This window comes from Echiichthys vipera, assembly GCF_963691815.1.
Source record: "Echiichthys vipera genome assembly, chromosome: 9".
Lineage (NCBI taxonomy): Eukaryota > Metazoa > Chordata > Actinopteri > Perciformes > Trachinidae > Echiichthys > Echiichthys vipera.
Genome location: NC_139834.1, coordinates 19,528,014 through 19,549,987, shown reverse-complemented (window position 1 = coordinate 19,549,987; position 21,974 = coordinate 19,528,014). Strand labels below are relative to the sequence as shown.

The following is a 21,974-nucleotide window of genomic DNA, read 5'->3' as shown; positions in this document are numbered from 1 at the left end:
GTGTAGGAGAGATGGTGGTAGCGGGGGCCCAAGGGGAGGGAGGAGGGGGTCACAGGGGCCCCATCAGAGACCAGGTCAATGTCAAGGGGTTCGCGCTGAAGTGATACACGTCAGCCTCTCAAGAGACAAAACACCTCCTGCACTGTTTCTGTCTGAGAGTCTCAGTTTCTTGACAAGCTCTGACTGTTAATTGGAAAAAGAGAGTATGTGAAGGTAGTGTTATAATAAGTTTTCTACATGTACTTTTAAGCAGTCGGTGGATAGACGGAGGAAGTGTCCTGGTGTGAAAGAAAAAAAATATTACTAACACCAAAGGCTTGGCTTTCAGGGAGCATTGGCAAAGCAGATGTTGCCGATGGCTCATCATCTGCTTAGAGGATCTGACACGCGCGAACACAACAGCAAATGTAACATGCTGCTAAGAGGAAATCTTACCATGAAGTTGTGTTTTAAAAGGTAGCTGTACTTAGGTGTGTGACCTTAGCATCATTAATAAACCGTAAACATGTATATATGCAATTTTTTAGAAGTTATTTATTCACTCCTCTGGTTCTCCCATATTTCCTTTGACCATTTCTCTCCACAGGTTTTTTTTGTACTTGTATTCATGGTTTCTTTTTACCTCCTTTTCTTCTTCTGCAAATAAAAAGCTTTTAAGTGTGGCTTGGAAGAGTTGTGCACGTTTGCGGAATAAAGGGACAGCGTGGAAACTATCAAACTGTTTGGAATGTGGAAGTGAAGAAAGGGATCGAGTATGTCTGTATTGCGCCAGAGCGTCTGTCTCATACCAGTAAGGTTTCTTGGAAAGGAAGCCAGCGATCAGACTGCACCCTGGGCCATAAAACCCCCACAATGCGCTGCATTTTGCCTCTCACTCCAAAGGCAATTAAAACATTTATAGGCTTCGCCCCCTAGATTTGCAGCCAGCAATTAAAAATCATTACTAATCAAATAAAAATAAAAGTATTTCAAACTACAATTCGGCTACAGCATCGATTGGATTTATGTTACTGCAAAAGAGCTCATAAAGACTGGTAGGAATTAATGTTACATTCTTTTGAAAAATGTGAGAAAAAAGGTTAACATTTAATGGCAAGCACAGTGAAATGAATATAAAGCTCACTTATAAAATCCAAATGAGGAAACTTTTCTCCTTTTCTTTTTTCCTTATCAAACTACAATCCTCTCAAGCTAAAACCAGTTAATTTTATGTGACTGTAGAAATTGAGAAAAACTGGGATACACTGGTGGTTTCCAGGGTGTTGGGAGATTGAGAAGGTTGGCAGGCAGCCAATAAGCGCTACCGGATCAATCGCAGTGTTGATGCATGCGAAGCCTTGTGGGTGTTGTTAACAACGGAAAGTCATGGTGGTCAGAAATCACCCTGAGTGACACTTTGACACTGGGTGGGCAAGCACTGCAAATAGAAATGTCGGCCGTCTCCATGGCTGGGGGTTTACAATGGCAGCAGTTGGGCACTCCTCGACATGGTACCCTGAACACGGTGCTACACTCTGGGGTTACAAAGTAGCACTGCATTGTGGTGACAGGTGACGGAAGAGGTGTGTTTTTTTTTTTTTTTTTAATAGAAGGTGGTGAAGTGCTTCCAAACAAAACTCTTTTAGTTTGAAGTAAATCATAAGTTACTTCAAAGTTAAAAAAAAACGTAATGAAAAGCACATTTAGATCTTTCTGTCAATTCTTACGGGTAGAGTAGGGAATGCTATTCTAAATGTAAAAATCCACTGTGCACCGAGGTGTGTACAGTAAGGTAATACAAGATAAATCTGCAGACAATTGAACGCCAATATGATAACAGTGAGAAAATGACCGCACACACACCTACGAATACAGAGCCTGCGGACTGACCGTGTCCGTGCAGGCCCATGCTGCTCGCCAGCTGGTATAGCCGCTGCTGCTGCTCCTCATAGGACCCTTGCTCGCTGAGCGCTGACATCATGCGCCTGTACTGCTCCTCAGGGCTCATGTGGCCGTGGCTGCCGCCTGCCTCCACCACCGGGCTCTGGGAGTTCTCTGAAGAGAGGAAGGTGACACTTATTATGACCAAACAATGACCTTCAATACCAAACTCATCAGGGGATAAATTCTAACTGGAAACATCAGGCACAAAATATGTACTATACTAATACCTCAATGTTGTACACTGAACACTTTCAGCATGTGATGAAATAGTTCATGTATTCATACACGTCTACAATCATCGCCATCTATTTCTGTATGGAGAGCTCACTCGCTACTGCTCAGAAAACAGTTTACATTTGTTTTACTTTTAAAACTAAACATGGTTTTCCCACATAACATGGGAAAATACTCTGAAAAGGGTCTGGAAACACATCATTTGTTCTAACTCATTAAAAAAATCCTGGATCTGGTTGACGGGATTGGTTCTTTAGGTAAGTGATTTATGAAGCCCCTGATGGCTGAATCCAGAATTTAAAACTGTCATTGGTACACAGAAATGCTCAGCCATGGTGTTGACAGCTCTTGCCATCATGATATGTCTTGTAGCACAGAAAAAACACTTTATACTTAATAATTGATTTTCATTGCAGGGGTCTTAAACTCAGTGTCTATACTTCTGTATATACACTATCTACAACAATTTGGAGTGAAGGGGTGCTTTTTTGTAAATTTGGATGATAAGACAGGTGTATTCTTGGATAAAAATAACTTCTTATGCAGTTATAAAAGAAAAACTTTATAAAATGCAATTGGGACACATTGCCATCTCAAACAACACAGAGCAAAGACTTACCTAGAATTAATTTTAGACACCTTCTATCTTGCATATTTTTGATGATTACGGCACTGTCTGTGTGTGAATGTTTCCTCGAATATCAGCCAGAAAACTTGCTTATACACAGATTATTCATTTAAAAGACTGATGGACTGGAAGCTTCTTTGGGTGAAGCTATACACACACAGCCATGCATTGTTAATGGTTTGAGTCTGAGCACGAACTCACTATTTCTCTGACAGAAAGCTCAGCAGTGTGGTATCATTCACAGGGTGAAAGGTTATAAGTAGGCTTTTTTTGCACTGTATTTTGATTTTTTTTAATGTAGACTCCCAAAAAAGGACTCAGCTTCTTCCAACATGTGTGTGTGTGTGTGTGTGTGTGTAACTCTGCTGTGCTGTGTTTAAGGTGTTGTGAAGATGATGTGGTGTAAGATATCTATCTGGCTGTCAGTCCCCACACTTAATCTCTCTCTCTGACCTCCCTCCTCCCTCTCTCTGTCAGTAGTAACATGATCTAAGGTAAGGGTGGTGGGGGATATGGGAGCTGGTTTGGGAGTTAGAGGAGGGAGAAAGAGGATGAGGAGGAGGGAGAAGAAGGGGTTATTTTTACCACCCTCCTTCTTATTGAAACCTGAGCCTGGCCCCGGGCAGGCGAGCAGGAGTGGCGCTGAGGAGCGGAGGTGGGTTGGAGGTGGTGGTGGGGGAGGAAGCACGCAAGCATCTCTGTCTCCTCCGCCAAGCTCCAGCTAATCCACCAAAGGTCCTCAAGTGTATGTGTTTGTGTCTACGTGTGTGCACGCAACTAGACAGTCTGAAGTTTTCTCGCTCTCTAAACACAGCAGGGGGTGCCGACTTTGCAACAGAAAGAAAAACAGACATAATTTACACAGCGGCATCCAATTTCTCCAGCTCCAACCCTACCCTACCCTCTCAATCTATTTCTCCACCTGCATTAGTCATTAAGGGATAGTCGCCTCACTTGGAGGCAAGAAGACACGCATAGATAACACACATAGATAACGCACAAACAGGTGCCGAGTCGGGGTTTGAAAGTGGACGGAGCCCAGTGTTAAGACACAGGATCAGCAGTGTTTTGAAATGGCTCAAATGTACTTCTCTGGACAGCAGCCTGTGTCACACACACACACACACACACACACACACACATACACACACACACACACACACACACACACACACACACACACACACACAAACATACACACACACACACACACACACACACACACAAACAGACTTCTTTATCTACTTCCCTTATGCAAATATACGGCAAAGGACGAATATATGCAAGGCGTGTACAGGGGCTGTTTGCTTTAAAGGCCAAAAAAACCCTAACCATGCAGGCACAGGAACACAAAATAACATCACACAAGCCCTGTTTGCCTTAAATGGAAACCAAGCCTGAGTACGCAAACATACATGCACCTAGATAACACACATACACATGTCCACAAAAAACCCATGCATCTTTCAGAAGCTGGGCTGTGTCTAAGTAAGACCATAATGGTGAGGAATGAGTGCTTCTCTACAAAGAGCAAGAGGCTCCAGGCAGGGCTGTTGTCGGTAAAAGGTCACCTAGAAGGCAAAGGTCAACACCAGGGTCAGGCTATGCTCGACATAGCTAAATCTGCGCTTATACGAATAGCCTCCCCCATCTATTTGTTTTACACAGAACTTAATCATAAAATAACATTTTACTCACATACATCAAATAATCAGAGCTATTTGTGTCACTGTATGTGTGCTGCTGATGATGTTTAGCTTAAACGTGCTCCTGGAATGTGTGTGCGTGTATATGCACGTTGTTCAGGTGTCTCCGGAGATAAGGTTAGATGTGCAGTGCACTGCCCTTGGTTTTGCCTGGTGTATAATGCATCAGTCAGGAAGTCTTCCTCAGCTACCCAGAGGGACAGGTCGCTGTGGCGACTCCACGCCGGGCGCCTGGTTTCACACCACATGAAGGAGATATGAATAATAGAGGATGGAGACCGGATTGCAGCGCTACAGAAGGGCATTGCCCTGCCAACGTATGCTTTCTCAAGATCCTTTATTTATGTTGTTCTCATGTCATAGAGAGAGTAGATGAAAAGGTAAAGTGTGTATATTAGGAACCAGCCACAGAAATTATATTATTCAATTTGCAGGGGCTATTATATCATTTAAATATCTTTAATACAATAGTAATAATAGTAATATTATTACTGTATGTGCTGCTTTTGGAGGAAATCAAACATAACAACCACTCATGTTCTGTTTTCCTGTTTAAGGGTTCACCCAAATCACAGTTTTCATTGGGACTATTCTACCGCAGATGTAATCACAATGGACACTGTTCAAAGTGAGTGACCTGAGGAATCCAGACACTGTGCATGGAAAAAAAGTTGCTGTAAATCAACCTCAATCATTCAGTAATCTCTTTAATGTTTTGAGCGCCACAAATGATCCTATTATGATAATTAAAACCCCAATTGCATTAAGGTAGCAGCAGATCTCACAGACAGAACTCAGCAGCTAAAACTAAAACTGTGTTCATGGATACATGCTGTTAATAGTCAGTGAGAAAATACAATGTTTTGGTCATTTGGGTGTACTGACTCTTAAAGGACTTCCCCTAGTGACTGTCATGTGTGTCAGAGAGAGGATTGTTTTTTTTTGTCTTCAACTATGTGGAAAACTGAGAATGTGTATATCACAGTACGCCTAACACACTAAACCAATCTTCCTCTTCTTCATTCTGCAGCTTCCATCCTTTCTCTTTCACTTTAAAACTCCATCCTGTCTTTTCTAAACGCACATACAAACTCATCTATACTGTAAAGTCATAACACAAAAATACTATGCGTGGTCTTACCTTTGGGGGATACGCTACGTGACTTTTTGCTGTCAGAAGGACACTCGCTGCTGCTGTTAGGAGAGAAGCTTCTTCGCTTGCCTAGAAGGTCATCTGTAAACACACAAAGAGAGGAAAAGCCTTCAGTGGAAAAGTAAACGCTTGATATTGCTGCTCTGCTGTAAGACTACCTGTATACATGGCGGCTGATTTGGAAAGGCAGAGAGAGAGAGTGAAAAGGAACCACAGAGGGAAAAAAAGGGATAGTTGGAGAGAAACAGAGAAACAGAGCAAGTGAAGCTAGCCACGGGCGTCTGGAGATGTGCCTGTTCTGTCAGATATGAGAGGGGGCCTGCACCGCCGTGGATGACATATCTGCCTGGCTCATTCATGCGCGCCTGTGTGTGTTTGTCTATTTGAAGGAAGGAGGAGGGCTCTGTCTCTCTGTGTCTCCTCCAATGTCTCCTTCCAAAAGTCTGTCCTCAAGTGTTATCACTGTTCTTCCTCTCTCTCTTCTCTTCTTTCTTCTCTTTTTCCAGATGTTGGCACAAAAGCCTCTGACTGAACTAAAGTGCACAAGAGCCTCTTAGCTGCTTGAGAAAACACTCTCACCCTACACTATGTCTATATCACGTGTTTATTTTTACTTTTTGTACACCGATGACAGCTTCTTCCCTCTCTGGTTGCTGTCCTCCCCTCATAAACACACTGCTGATCTTAATGTCTCATTTCTCCATCTGCTTCCTTCTCTTTCTCCTCTAGGTGTGTTTAAAACCTCCTCCCATCAGGAGTTCTCTCTCTCCTCCCATTAACACCCTCCCTGCCTCTGTCTTTTCCTCCCTGTTCTTCCTCCTATCTCCTCCCCTGCCACCAAAGAGGAGCATCTAGTGTACAATTACAGCACCCCCTACTGCCTCCTCCTCCTCCCCTCTCATCCCTCTCTTCCTTCCCGCCCAATCACCTCACTTCCACCCCCCTCAAACACACCTCAAATCAATATGGGCCTAATCAGAGAGAGAGGGGATGCAGAGCACATCGCACCCAGCGCCAACAGGAAGGAAAAAGCCGTTTGTCATTGCTCTCGCTCTCTCCCCTTTTTTCTTTCTCTATTTCTATCTCATGCACCTCTGCTTTTTCTCTGACTCGTATTCTTCCTCCACACACACAACCAAGCCACAGTAGCAACTGCCTCCCTTTCTTTTTCTTTTTTCTCTCTCTCTCACTTCTCAGTGCGTATTGTTAAGGATCGAGAGAGCGTTTTTTTGCCTCCCTCTAGAATGGTTCCTCTCTCTCTCACTCTCTCTCTCTCTCTCTCTCTGTCTCTCTATTTCAGCAAAGCAATTTTTCATCATTTGCACAGTATGCGTAAACAGTGCGGAGAAACAATGAAGAGGAGGTAAAAAAAAAAAGGTAATTTCATAGCAATATGCAAGCAAACAACATTTGGCGATTTCTGTCATATGTCCACTCCTGATATTATTGTAACCATAGCAACGGGCAGATAGTCATCAACAGAGAAGTGAAGCTGGAGTCTGACCTTTAACCCTTCACCTATCACCCAAACTTATGCTCTTTCTTCTCGATAACAAGACACAGAAACACAGGGAGGGGAAATATACAGAAAGACATTTAGACAGGACTCAGATGATTTTTGTTGGGCTGCTGAAGGAGCCCCGGTGTTGATGAGAGGGCGAGTGAGCAAACGGGAAAGGGAGAGAAAGGGAGAGAAAGGGAGAGGGGGGAGGTTCACTAATGATCCAGTGTTTGATGTTGCCTCTCAGGTCCTGAGGAGATCCACTCTCTATACCATCCTGAGGAGACAGTGTCGGTGTGTGTGTGTGTGTGTGTGTGTGGGGGGGGGGGGCTAATGGAAAAGTGCACACTCACACACACACAATGCATTTTACAATTTCTACTTTTTTTGTCCTTTATGTGTCATTCTGTTTATATTTAGTGTCTCTTTGTTAATATTTAGTGGAATATTAACACAGAGAGAGAGAGAGAGAGAGAGAGAACCCCCATCAGTTAAACCCCTGCTTCTACCACACACACACACACACACACAGACACACACACAGACACACAGACACACACACACACACAGACACACACACACACACACACACACACACACACACACACACGCTTACACCCACAGCCACAGCCTCTCATGATCAAACACACAAACGGCGTCTCTTGAGCCGACCTCACTCAAGACACTGCGTCTCCTGAGCAAGTGCCCGGGGGCCAGAGATTTGAGGGCGGAAAGCTTTTAAAGCCAATTAAATGGGGCTTCTTAGAGCACCGGCACTCCCTTTTAATGCCTAACCCTGAGCTCTGCTAGCGTCTATGCTAACTCCTTTACTCCCACTAACACTGCTTACAGTCAAGTTTGCTACCCCGGGCATTTCCCTACAATCTGCTTGTTAATATTGCTGAGGAATTATTAGTAATGGAGTCAGGAGTTGACTCTGATTTTAACTGTCATAAGACTGTAATATAAAAGTGAAAATGCTATTAGTTGCTATGAGATTGCCTCCTGTTTTTGCCATTGCTTGTCAGCAAATAGTCTACAGGCCAACTGGTTTTCTACCACCCAATATTCTAGTCTCTCCCTCAGTCCCTCCTTGATAGTTAACCTTATCTCCCGTTCCTCCCTCTGAGGGACAAGAGGGATAAAAAAAGAGGGCCTGATAGAGAAAGAGGAAACAGCAGGACCTAAACCCCTTCTCTTTCATGTGATGCCACCCAACCATCAGGCAGGCATTCCTCTTTCTTTCTCTGATTTCCTCTCCTCCCTCAAACTTTAGTCCTCTTCCTCTCCACTCTCCATCCCATGGAGCGTGGTGACAGCTCAGACAGCCAGACTCCTTAATTCCTCTCTTACTCTGTTAATCTGTCATCTTTATCAGGCCGGGGAGGGGGGGCTGTGCAGAGAGAAGGGGGGAGTGACAGGCGGGGACGTGGGGTGGGCCGCCAGCCGCAGCCCCCGATCAATCTCCACATTACAGCTGACAGAATGGTGCTAATAACTTATTGATCCCCCTCCGTGCGCCGAGGCCTCCGCCGGCCCTGAAAGCCCTGCCATTGATTGGCTTACAGGCCGACGCAGCTGGGAGAGGGAGGGGAGGATGGCAGAGGTATAGGGGTGGGTGATGGGGATGGGGAGAGAGGCGCTTCTGCTCATGCTGAGGAGAGGATGCGCCACCTCCAACACATGCAAATGTACACTCACAATAACACTGCTCCACTGTTTGTCATGTTTTGTTTTTTTCGAGAGAAATTAGGAGATGTGGAAAGGGAATAACAAAACTAAAGGAGAAGAAGACTGGTACATGTAGTCAACTGACTAAAATATTGCTGTAAGAATTGTCTGGTGCACAGGTGGTGATGCATAAGAAGTGGTGTTTCCAGTAGCAGTAACAGTAGTTAGTTGACAATATATCCTGGGCTGAGACAGCCATTATTATGACAATAACTTATAAAAAAGAAGTAAACTACTAATTATTTTTGTCTTAATCATAATGGAATTGAATCATTATCTGCAAAATTACCTGACACTTTTGAGTTTGTCAAGTCAATCAAAATCAAAAGAACATGGATGGACACAAAATTAACCCCTCAATGCATTATTGACAAGTTTTTTTCCTGAGCATAGTTTACACCTCACGTCAAAATCTTTCCGCTTAAAGTCATAATCAGAAAGATTTGAGATACCTTGTTTCTAGCGGCCTCTTTGATGGTAGGATGTAACTGCAGGCAGGCCTGTTCTTCAAAGCCCTTCAACTTGTCAAGTTCAGGGTCTATGTGTGTTGACTTTTTTTTTTGCTGTTTTCTAAACTTTATTGACACAAATTCACCTCTCTACTTCCAGTCTTTTACCCTCCTAAATCCATACACAAAAACACATGTTCCTATAACAGCACTTATACAAGCCAGACTCAGAAGTTGAAAATTCCCAGTTTCCAAGTACAAGTGAATGCAGCATAACCGACAGTGCCAAGCTCCAACTGCAGACCAACTGCTGTCAGCAGCGTCACTAACATGGCGACGCATTTTCATTTAGGGAGGGAATTACACCCCAGACAAGGCAAGTAGAAGTGGGTCATATGATCAATCACCATTGTTTTAAATCACTCTTTGATAGATAGTAATTTAATAGACAATTAAATAGATGAAAATCCTATTCATCCATTTTTATGGAAATTCAAAATAATAAAAGTTTATCTATGTTTTTAATCACATGGTGCTTTCTGCCTTCTTTTTCTAGGCAACTGTTTACGCCAGAATATGCATATTAATATTCTTATCAAATCAAATACTATATATATATATATATGTGCTGAAGTCACAGGTTATTTGGGGCTATTCAAGCTCTAAATCAAATAATTATGTTGAATTTTTATCTAAAACAGTAAAGTAACATTTTTCACAAATTCACTTAGTGATGTCAGTAGTGAAAATGGAGCAATGCTATGTTGAGTATTAATCAGCAATGCATTACTCTAAATGCCAGGGATGAACAGAAAAATATAGTTTGACCAAAATCGAATACAAATTAAAGGATAAATAAGTCAAAGGACAGCTGTGTTGAACAAAACAAAACAGGACTTTCTGGATTTAAACTTCAGTTTGGTTTCCTTTGAGTGCTCTGAAAGGAAGAAGAAAGTAGGTATTTTCACTATTTACTCATTTATTTTGGCCTCTTGACAGAAGCTAAGCATGTCTTTATGAACAATAACCCTGAGAAGCCATTTTGTTATGGCAATAAAATTACATTCCTATTAAGCAGCGTAATGTTTTAAATTATTTACAACCTACATTTCCCTTTGCTTCTGTATGACAGGCCTAATATCATCAGAAATCCTGGAGTGTTTACTTTTGTTTAGAATTGCCTTTCTATGCTAATCGTGTAATAACTAGCTGGTAATACTTTAAAAGCAATCCTCACTCACAGTCAGTTTGGGGAAAAAAGGTCTTGCACAAACACGCTGAGCTGCAGATTCACACGCAAGCAAACATCTAAAACCAGGCATTTAAAACCACACACGCAAAGGTGCAAGTCACACACACACACACACACACACACACACACACACACACACACACACACACACACACACACACACACACAGACACACACACACACACACACACACACACACACAGACACACACACACACACACACACACACACACACACACACACACACACACACACACACACACACACACAAATTAGCTCAAGCACCCAAACCACTGCTACAACCCCCAACCACACACACACCGAAAGCCTGTAACTGCCTCTGGGAGTCTGAGTGCAGGGAGCAGAGGAGAGAGTGTGGCGGTCCAACAACACCTTATCTGCCTGTTTGAGTCTCCGGTCTGACCGCAGAGCCACGGTTTACAGTCTCCACAGGCAGCCAGACTCTCAACGTCGGCGCCCCTGCTCTCTTCTTCCCTCCCCCTCCCTCCCCTTCCTCCCCTCCACCTCTTATAGAGTCTCTGAATAGCCAGCGGCTGGGGAGTGAGAGAGCGAATGAGGGAGGGAGGGATGGAGAGGAGAGGAGAAGGAGGGAGGCAGCCCTCCTGTCTGTCCCTCAGATTTAATTAACGGCCCACTCCGGCGCAGAGACGACCCGGCAAGCCTGCTTCCCTTTCCTCCTGACCCACACACACACACACACACACACACACACACACACACACAAACACAAACGGAGCCTTCCGCCGCCATAGCTGCCGCCTGCCCTCCCCTGATACCACCACCGCACTCATTCATCTCTCTTTCCTCTGTCTCTCTGTTGCCAAATGTTTCTTCCATCACTGCATCTCTGTCTCTCTCAATTGCAGACTTTTCCTTTCTCTTATCCTTAATTTCTCTCTTTCTTACTCTCTGTCACTCAGATTCTTTCCCTCCGCAGTTCATTGAATGACACTTTTGGAGGATAAGCCAAAGAGGAGAGTTGACGGACAGAACAGAGTAAAGTAACGCTAGCTGCGTTTACTGTCTCATCATCCCAAAGTCAAATAATCTACTGCTCTCAAACTTCATACACATGTATTTGGTCGCAAATTTGAACCAGTGTTGAATTTGTGTGGGCGCGCATCTGTATAACTATGTGTTATTTGTGTGTAATTGTGTGTTTGTGAACGTGTGTGTGTCTAATTTCACTGGCAGACAGAATTAGAGCCAGTGGCTGATCGGATTGGACTTGTTTACAGACATGGAGCGAGCCGCTTAGGCAGCCTGTTAAATCTCCCTTTAATGCGCAAACGGACAGATTTTAGGGTCTTGGACCCCCCCTTGGCTTAGGTCACAACAGGCTCACCCCTTCCTCCATCAACCCCCACCCACCTCTATCCACTTGTGTCTTTCTCCATTAAGATAACTACTCGGGGCTCTGATTTATCCATTAAGTTTAGCAGCTGATTAGGCCGGTATTTGGGTGGAAATCCGTCCCAAACCAGGGTTTAAGACACTGGCTGGACTGGCGGTTAAGCAGTCTAATACCCTCCACCTTCCACCCACCTCCCCTGATATCACAGGCACCGTATGGACAATTAATCTGGCAGACAGAAGAGATGAGCACACAGAGAGAGGGTATAGAGGTGTTGGGTCTGGACTGATTATGGCACTGGCTGTGCCTTTGGCTAATGTTATAAGAAGGGACAGGGTCAAACCCAGGGCAACGGTGGTGCAAGGGTATAGTCTCCACTGATAAAAGGAGAGCTTGTGTGTTAATTAAGGGTGATTGTATTTGCTTCAAACATGTTTGGACTTCCTGATGGAATGTATTTAGTTCAGCTGATCCGTTCATTATGAGTGTTATAAATTTATATTTTTGACCTGTTGACCAAAATGAGACGATATACGATAACTTCTGTAATTTACATTGATATTAATGACTATATTTCATGATAAATGTGGGAGAGCATTGAGAAAAGACATCCTGACATACATTTTCATGTGAAAAAATGATAATGTCTACAATAACATTAAATATAGTGTAAAGTCAAAGCCAACATCAGAGTTGACAAATGAATAGTCATACACAAAAGTCAGGACCTAAATGTGGCTCATATACCGCTTCACTACAGTTTCAGTAAGTATTTAAACATTTTAAATATGAAAGTGTGTTTAGGTTGCTCGTGAAGAATTATTGCCTTCAGTTGTAACTTATTGGGATACAGTACACGACACAAACATATTCCATGAAAATAAGTTTGATCAACCCAGTGTGGCAGAAACATCCAGTATATTTTGGTTGATCGCTGAATAGTGATATCCACGTAGGCTGTGTTACAAACATATGTCTTTGATAGCGGCACCATGTCCTTATAAAGGCTACTTGACAAATAGCTGTGATTAAATGCTGTCTGTGTTCTATCTATAAGCTGTAGGAAAAGCTCTTAGCACATGCACACCATGGTTCCTCTTCTCACATGAAACTGGATTAATGGCAAACAAAGCTATTTATTCAGAGGTAATTTAAAACAGGGGGTTTAACAAAATCCTGGAGTGCGGCAGAAAATGTGGGAAGAACATTAGGTAATCAACTTGAGAGCGACCTTCAGGAATGAGTAATGAGCTTATGTTAAAGTCCCCCAAATCACACAAATTAGGGTAAATTAAATGGGTAATGGAACGTTTACATATGTTAAAAGAGATGTAAAGGGGGATATATCATCAGCCTTGATGCAAAGGAAGAAAGAGAGAAGGAATGAAAGGGTTAAGAAAAAGAAAGAAGACATCCTGACAAACCTTTAAAACACACACACACAGCATCACTGGGGGTCCTACCTGTGTGTCCAGTACTGGCGTTGTGGTCAGAAGCTGACTGGCCCTCGGGCATACCGTGCTGTCTGGTGTGGTGCAAGTTGGAGATGATTGTGGAGAGGTCACTGTCCCGACTGTAACACACACAGAGAGGAAAGAGAGTGCAAACCCATTTAAAAGCAGCCCCAAACAAACTTAAGTCCGCAATGGAATCCAAACAGCTGTGATAAAGCAGCAGCACATAAATTCTTACGATTTCACACACTACTTACCACAGAAATCCTCCATCCAGACAGCATACCTCCACATAGACACAGCAGCTACAAGTGGCTGTCCTGTCAACCGGCTCTTAGCTCTGAGGTGTGTAATACACTCTGACAGACTACCGTATCCAGCACTTTTGGGTCTCATCCCTACTCATCTTCCGCACTAAGATGTATTAACGAACATATTCACAACTCATAAGTAGTTTAGCAGCTTAAAACCTGATTATGGCTCTTTTTAACTTGAGCCACCAAATGCTGTTTTAGAGAAATATGGCAAGTGAATGATGTGAAAAGATAGATGATGAAAAAACTATACAAAACAAGCCTTGAACAGGTCTTACTTCCTTAAAAGGAATGTAATATCTAAACAACAGCACAATGACTTTGTGTTATATGACACTGGGCTTTAAGTCTTCTTTTCTATTGTCATGCCTACACTTCAACAGGAGGTCCTTCACAACAAAACTGTCCACAAGAGTCTCTCAAACACCTCGTCCTGCCCTTCATCACCCAAAGGAGGAGCAGGAGGGGGGGGTTTACAGATAAGGCCCAGATCTGGTTGGAGCCACTCTGCCCTTTCAAAGGCTCCACCAGCTGCCTTTCTAACCTCCCCACACCAGTGGACCCAAACAACTTTGTCATGGAGGCATTTTATTTGCAATCTGAACACCATCCTGATCGCATTAAATGGCGCTTAGAGTTTGAGGGGAGTATAGCAACTAGTGTCGTCACAATGCCCTTTCACACTGATCTGCCCCACCCATTTCATCTCCTCTCACACAGACGGCCGGGCGTGATAAAAGCGCAACAGCCTCTTAACAAACAGGCTTGGTGAAAGTGGCTACAGTGTAATAGCAAACAGCTTGTGTGGTAGGAGATGTACTGTACAGGGCTCAAGATGTTACGGTCTAAATATACTTTACTATTAAATGACTGTGACATTTGTTACATGGAAGAGCATCCCAAAGCCCAAAAGAATAGGAAACTTCATGTACAGTATAATTTTTTCCACAAAATAAGCCTAAAAACATGTAGTATTTATACATGACAGTTTGATGGTATCAGCATCCTCTCGTGTCAGCGGGAATCTCGTTTATAGGCTTAACTGGCAACTTTATTGAAAGCAGAATCATCTATGAAGGGGGTCTGGTATGACACAGCAAGCACAGTTTATGGGACAGAAGCGGAGAATGGTTCTTAGCTGCCACCACTATGACGAGGCCACACTGTTTGCGGCTGCTGGATTTGGGTTTTTACAGTCCCATGATTACAGACTCCTGCTGTAATGTCAGGCTGTCGGCCGCCAAGCTGTTTTCCACACGCTAACAGAAAAGATGAAGGAAAGCGTGGAGGGCCTAATGCTGGCCATGCTGCCTTCGCCAGTCACCTTTCACTCACAGAGAACCAATGACTCAGAAAACAGTCTCAAACAAAAAAATTACCACCGGTCGCTAAGCAAGGAGACGCTTGTTAGGACTGTGACTGCAAAACTTTTTAGACTAATGATAGACTTCTTTTTTTTAGAGTGTAACTTGCTAAAATTAGTAGCTATCTGTGTCTGAGAGCCCAATGGTTTTCTTCAATAAGAAAATGAGAAGCAAGGTTTTAAAATTAAAAAAGTCATAATTAAAGTCATATAATAATGCATCTGCGTCACCAACTGACTCCAACAAAACACACGTCACACTGCAGTTACAGGCTCTAATGTGAGAAACTGCAGCCAAATCTATCTGCCAGCTAGATGCATTATAACACCATCCTCTGTCCGTCATTTAAAGTGATCATGATAATGCTGTCCTGAACTTCTCGCAGAGGTGATGGGGTTATTATCCTGTGGCGGAGTGGCCGCTCTAAGCCATGAACGGCAAGGACATTGTTAGTGGGGTAATTAGCGTACTTTTCCTGAGCTGTCCCGCCTCGGCCTGGGCTAATGAGGGCCTAGCCCTATCCCCCCCCCCCCCCCCCAACCCCTCTGGGTGGAGGCAAGGTCATACTCAAGCCCTGGAAGATGAAGAGGGGGTGGAATGGTGTTTAAAACCCGGTCACCTGAGTCAGCACTCCCTAAGGAGCTACTAGGATTTGAGGGGGGTTGTCACTGTTGGACCTGATAGCAAAGAAGGACATGAGCTGCCAGCTTATAACCCAGGTGCACTCCGGAGACAATCATCTCATCCTCAGCTCATCCCTAAACTAGTCAATACCGCACCTCTCATCTCCGGCCACTGGACAGACAAGCTGACCTAGACTATGGGATGACTAATATGTGTTAATACTCAACGTCTGTCACGGATACTACTGGTATCCAACATTACTGAGATCACACCACAAATAAAACTATTATTTATTATTATTATTTCTACCAGAGCTGGATTCAATTTTAACATTTTGATATTGGTGCCAATATGATATCAGAGTTTAGAGAAGTAGCTGATACCTAAACAATATTTTTTTCATTATCTGAGTTTGGGGAATATAGACATGTTTAACCGCTTTTAATCCGTGGTAAAGTTTGCTCAAAGGGGGGAAAAGCCCAAGAATCTAACCAAGCATTTGATGCCCGAAACTTTTGATACTCAACACATTTGAAACACATTTGAGACAAATTTCAGGCAACACTTATGGGTCCTAATTTGTACTGCTGTTTCATCTTTTTAGTCTATGCATTTTAAATACACTTATAACTTATCAAAGTCCCTGTGACTCAATATATTTTCACAGTAATGTGGAATAAAATATTTATTGCTGAATCATATGTCTCCATAAAAACAGAAATAAAAATGCCATAAAAATGGCCCTCATTCCAGTAAAAATGTATATCTGCCAGATAACTTGTTGTGGCTTTCTTTTTGTCAAGAAAAGGTTGTGCTCCCTTATACCATTACAGTAAATGTTACTATTCAAAATGGTCCAAACAAAATGAAAAAAACTCTTCTCCTTGCAAAAGACTGTCGACTTTGTATAAATGCCCAGTAGTGGTCTGCTGTGGCATTGGCACGTGGAGCTGAGGTGGCGGGGCTGGAGGTCACAGTATGAGCTGGCAGAAGCTGGCAGCCCAGGCACCGTGACGCCATGTCTCACACCACCACTGGGAAAGTGCTGACAGACAGACAGCAGGGATGTGAAGGTGGAGGAGTGGAGAAGAGAGAGACACAGGTCGCAAGCGCTGTGTAACATCTGGTGCTCGCAGGTTTACTGTGTTCCCTCCTCTGCTCTCAAGAACACAACAGCCTGAACATGCAGCCTATTCCAACCTGCACAGGTAGCCCACAGCAACAATTAAATACTACAGGGCAATATGTAATATTCAACAACCACGGAATGGTAAGATATGGACTAGGGCAAAAGGCTGAAAAGAAGGAATGAGTAAAGTCCTATATAAATCCTATATTTAGGAAATATCTATGCTTGTAAATTTTAAAGCAGGAATATTGATCTATTCCATATACATTTTCAGTTTTGTTTGATTCCTACGAGCAATGGAAACACAATTGTCATGCTGCTCATAGCTGGATCGAAAGGCAACCCGCAACTGGGAACCCTGCAAGCAGAGGGGGTAATGAATAAATACAGAAATAGATACATGAATAAGTAAGAGTAGTCTGGCTTCACTTGGGCTTCACTTCTCCTTGTTGTTCCTCTGCTGTACAGGCTGACATGAGGTCGATAAGGCAGCCAAGGGAGGAAAGAAAAGTACAATGGAAATAGAATATGGTAAGCCTGCCATGATGCATTTAACTTCCCCTGGACCGAGCCATGCACACGCTGCTGATTTAACTGTTAATTTCTCCTCTCGCTCACACATTACAAGCTATTTTCGTTCTCATTTTATAATTTGTTAAGTTTTTATTACTATTCTAAAATTACTATCTTTCTCCTTTCTTAATTAAGAAAAAGATCAACACTTTTAAGGACGATTGGATTAAAAAAGGAAATTATCTGTTGTGTTAACAGTGTGTGATGTGATCCTTTTGAGCTTTCAAAGAGCATACTGTTGTACTGTACTGTATGATAGACCAAAGCTCTTAATATCTTCAGCTGATTTCAATATACTGTATGACAGAACATGAATAGTAAACATTGTATCCTTTACATATGGAAATAATGAACCTCATGCTTCAAGCCAACGCCAAATCTTGCGCTAAACTACTAGAACACTGCTGACCATCTTTTTGTTGGTCCTGTGTTTTGATAGGGAGTTAACAGACAAAACACTGCTCTATGTGGAAACAACAAATGTCTCGCTGCTAGCCAACGCCCAATCAACTACTAAATTGCTGTGACCCTGTTGCCATGGTAAGTGCGTGTAAACATGGCCAAAAATTCTTGAAGCGGAAAGCTCCTCTAGAAAGCTATAAAACCTCCAAGCTCACTAATTAGTGCTTTAGGGGAGAGCCATTTCCAGTAATTTCACACTGTCCGTGACCTCTTACTGGCATAAGGCAATGACACAATTGTTCAATAAAGCCAGAGGACAAAATGTCAAATGCAATAGGCGTACAGTAGCTAACTCAGCATCAGTGTCTTTCTCTCTGTGGCTATTGCGCAGATTGAGTACAGACCCTCGTTAGAAAATGAGTCAATGCAGCTCCATGAAAAGATGTTTTCATTCAGAGAGGTAAACTGAAAAAAACACTGTGATAGTACGTAGTATTAGCAGATTTTTCTAAATGTTTATGAATGTAAAGTTCTGTTTGCTTCTAATTTCACTAACCAGCCTCTTATTAGCATGAACCTGCAGAAAAAAACGCCACAGTTTACTCTCAATGAGAGCTCCCACTGCCTCAACATTTCACTCAGGTCTGTACTATCAAGCGGACAGAACAGTTCAAGGATAGGACCAGGTCTGTCAAAATTACGCCCACAATGAGTCCAACTATAACCTTGCTGCTGAAGAAAGAGATGCCAGCCCAAAACCAATTAGATCATAGGCTAGTAGGTTATGGTGAATTCAGTATGTTGCTTGTTTCAATCAGCTTTGCTGCTGAGTGGATAAGTACAGGACAATGTGGCCCTTAAGGAGACCCAGAGTTGGCCTCTGACAGTCAGACTGCTTTTGTAGAAGGAAGCATTTGCATATGTAAGTGATTAAGTAGCAAATGGCCTCATGCATGATTGAAAACTGAAAAAACTGCCTTCATTTGTTTTGGTGAATGTTAATTATGGGTATGGTGGATATTTTTTTTCTTCTTCTACAAGGCTGAAAGGCAGACGTCAGCGGGTGTAACTTATAAAAATCCATGGTGGTTGCTGGGTAATTACACAGACTCTCAGTCAGCACTTTTCAATCAAAGCCTTGTTATCTACGGCCAACTGAAACAAACACTAAGGACTCTGGGTTTAGATCAGAAGTTTCAGGTATCAAATATTTAGCTCCTGAGATGAAATCCATAAATCAGTGTTAACAAAAGACAATGTACAACACCCCCCCAGAGCTTCTCTATACACCTTATTGTGATAATATTTGGTTGGCTCCATGATTTGACAGCATTTCAGTCTCTAGATGCTCTGTGCATATTCAGCGAGACAAGCGCAGATCTGTGGAGCACCGAGTAAACTAATTGTCTATAAAGCCAGTGAATATTAACATTATTCTGGTTAAAAGGAGGATGACCGGTTTATAAGAGATGACGATATATATGAGACAACGGTTTACGGATGAGCAATGAAAGCAGCACTTGTTGACACTGACAAACAAATCCTCCTTTAATGTTACACAAAGTGACATTATATATACTATATTTAACCATGCACTGAAAATGTAATTCCTTGAGTTAATTTTCTGTGTGAGGCATTATGTTAGAATAAACAAATTTGGATAAATAATTGACACATGCTGCCTCAATGTGCCCATGTAGATTAAAGTGCAGTTAAAGTAGGTAGGTTTTGGCAACCGATCGGGTGAGACACGGGGCTGCCGCCAGCCTTGATGATGTGTGGATGAGACAGCACAGATACGCTCACACATGTGTACAGAGGCCCTGTATTTTTCACATCCATTGGCCAAATCCAATTTGTTAAGACCCTTCTACGACTCACTTACGAAGCTGCGGTCAATGGAAATCACATTTCCGTGATTGGACATCCCATTATCCCGTTTGTCCAGACCTACACTGGGGGATAAAGCAGGGCTGAGACGGATGCCCAGGACAGACCGGAGATGCGGCTCCAGCGAGTCCGTCGCCTTTCAAAGGGTAAAAGCCTGACATATTAGTCATAAGTGTTCTTTAAATTCATTATCATCTTAACACGCCAGCGGCACAAGTGTCAGGGGGAGGGGAAGCCCTCTTAAATGAGGTTAGTGGATCCATTTAAAGCTTCACAGTTGCTGTGCTGTCCTACGTGTCACACGCAAGTCTCAAGACATGAAAAACATCCCCTCCTGTAATGAGGTTGCACAAGCTGCTTATAATGCAGCTGGGGACTTTCTGAGGTTAATCAATGAACAGCTTCTGCATTATATCTGTCATAGCCTGTCATGTACATACTGAATAATCACAAATCCATGCGATGTTTATTCCAGATTGAACATGTCTTCAGTCCTGTCACTTCAAATGGATCAAAGATGGTAAAGGGGGCTAATTAAAACAAATATGATCCCATCTTTTTTTTAGCTCATGTTGGTAACAAAGTAGAGTGTATGCCATCAGAGAGGGAACGGTAGCTTCTGAGCCTATTCCATTCATCTTAATGGGGTGGTGACCTCACTGTAACTCTGCATGTGTTTGCATGTATGAAGATGTGATCATGATTATTCACTTGAGTCCAGACAGGCATTTAGTTTTAAATACAGTCCATATTTTTATGACAAATCCGATCTAATGTTTTTACAACTCCGGAGCACTCTCTTCCAACTATTATTGTGAAAATGTTCAGTTTGGACACGCTAAAATGCAACATTGTTTGATTTGACATCTCTGAAAACATTTCAACTGCATTGCTAATACAAACCACTACTGTTATTATGATGGTTTGATGCCAACTAGTTCTCAAACATTTTGCTTTCCTCCTGATTGGATTAAACCAACAACAAGCCTATAGTGTGATGGATGAGGGTCCAGAGACGGACTGTTTATAGACAAATGCCTGACTCTTTTTAAGTGTTTTTGTTTATGTACCACTTTGTCTTATTAATCTTAGGTCGAGTCCAAACGTGCACAGGTACGGTACTTTAATAAACAGGGTTTTTCAAAAATAAATCCCACTCACACAGGCAGTTTAAAAAATCTCTGTCCAAATCAAAGCATAAAACACATTAAACTCTAAAGCCATATTGGCCAATCATGCAAAGTACGAGAAGAGGATCAATCTGAGCCTGTCAGTGACAAAAACAAGCACTTTTAGTTTGACATACATTGACAGCCGTAATTGCCCCGTGCGATTACATTGCAGCCCTGTTTGTGGTTGACGACTGGAGCACATTCACTCAATGCTGGATCGATTTTAAAAGAATTGTTGTCACTTAAAAGAAAATATGGTCGAGGTTGTATACCAAAGTTCCGCTTTAAGCTGAAAAAGTGCAATAACATGACATGAACTTATAAATGTTTTATATGAAACTCTGTGAGCAAACCGCTCCCGGGCATAGCGCTGGATGGGATGAAGCAAACAGTGGTGACTCAGGTGACTCAGTCTTTCAATATCAAGTCAAGACAGATACACTGAGACTTGGCAGGAGCAACAAAACACAAAGAAACAAACCAATTAACACTTTCAAAGCTCAGCACATCCTTTCCTTGAGACATCCCAAAGCAAAAGCGGGAATTGCACTATTGTAACACGCTTTTTTGTCTTTTCTCCTCAAAATGTGCCCTCAACACCTTAAAATTATTCTAAAATCACTTTTTATTGAAATAACACACACACACACACACACGTCTGAGGTGTTTTTTCCCCCCAAAAAATTCACAACATATGAATTTTCAGGCACGATAAAAGTCTGAACAATGTTAGTAGACAATGTGTCTAACACAGATATAAAGGAAGGAAAATGTAGGAAGTAAAAAAAGGTAAAAAGAAAGAGATGGAATAAGAATGACGTGGGACCATAGACTATTTAAAAAAAACGATGTAGCCTGTACGTCGAGATCCGCTCTCTCAACTTGAACCAATCATACTCGCCTACAGGAGTCGTCATCTTGTCAAACTTTTACTCCGCCTCATTTCCTCTTACCAAAAAAGGGCATTGATGTGACGTTGGTGGAAGGGAGATACGTCCATCTGGCTGACGGCTAGCTGTCACTCAAAAGGCAGTGCCCCTAATTATTAAAAAACTTTAACCTTCATTAAAATAAAAACTAGCCTAGTACAACAAATTTCA

At 42.5% G+C, this 21,974-nt stretch overlaps 1 protein-coding gene across 3 annotated transcripts in view; it reads right to left on the bottom strand.

Moving 5' to 3' along the window:
- The window catches only part of samd11 (sterile alpha motif domain containing 11), a gene marked incomplete at its 5' end in the record, with an annotated part of 50,877 nt that overhangs the window by 15,192 nt on the left and 13,711 nt on the right, over positions 1–21,974 (bottom strand). For 2 of the 3 annotated variants that reach the window (XM_083920375.1, XM_083920377.1), the window contains 3 exons: positions 1,843–2,034; positions 5,633–5,725; positions 13,416–13,525. In XM_083920375.1, the coding sequence (XP_083776501.1) occupies positions 1,843–2,034; positions 5,633–5,725; positions 13,416–13,525 (395 nt within the window). The remainder of the gene's footprint in view (positions 1–1,842; positions 2,035–5,632; positions 5,726–13,415; positions 13,526–21,974) is intronic. The other variant, XM_083920376.1, reaches the window with a different exon arrangement.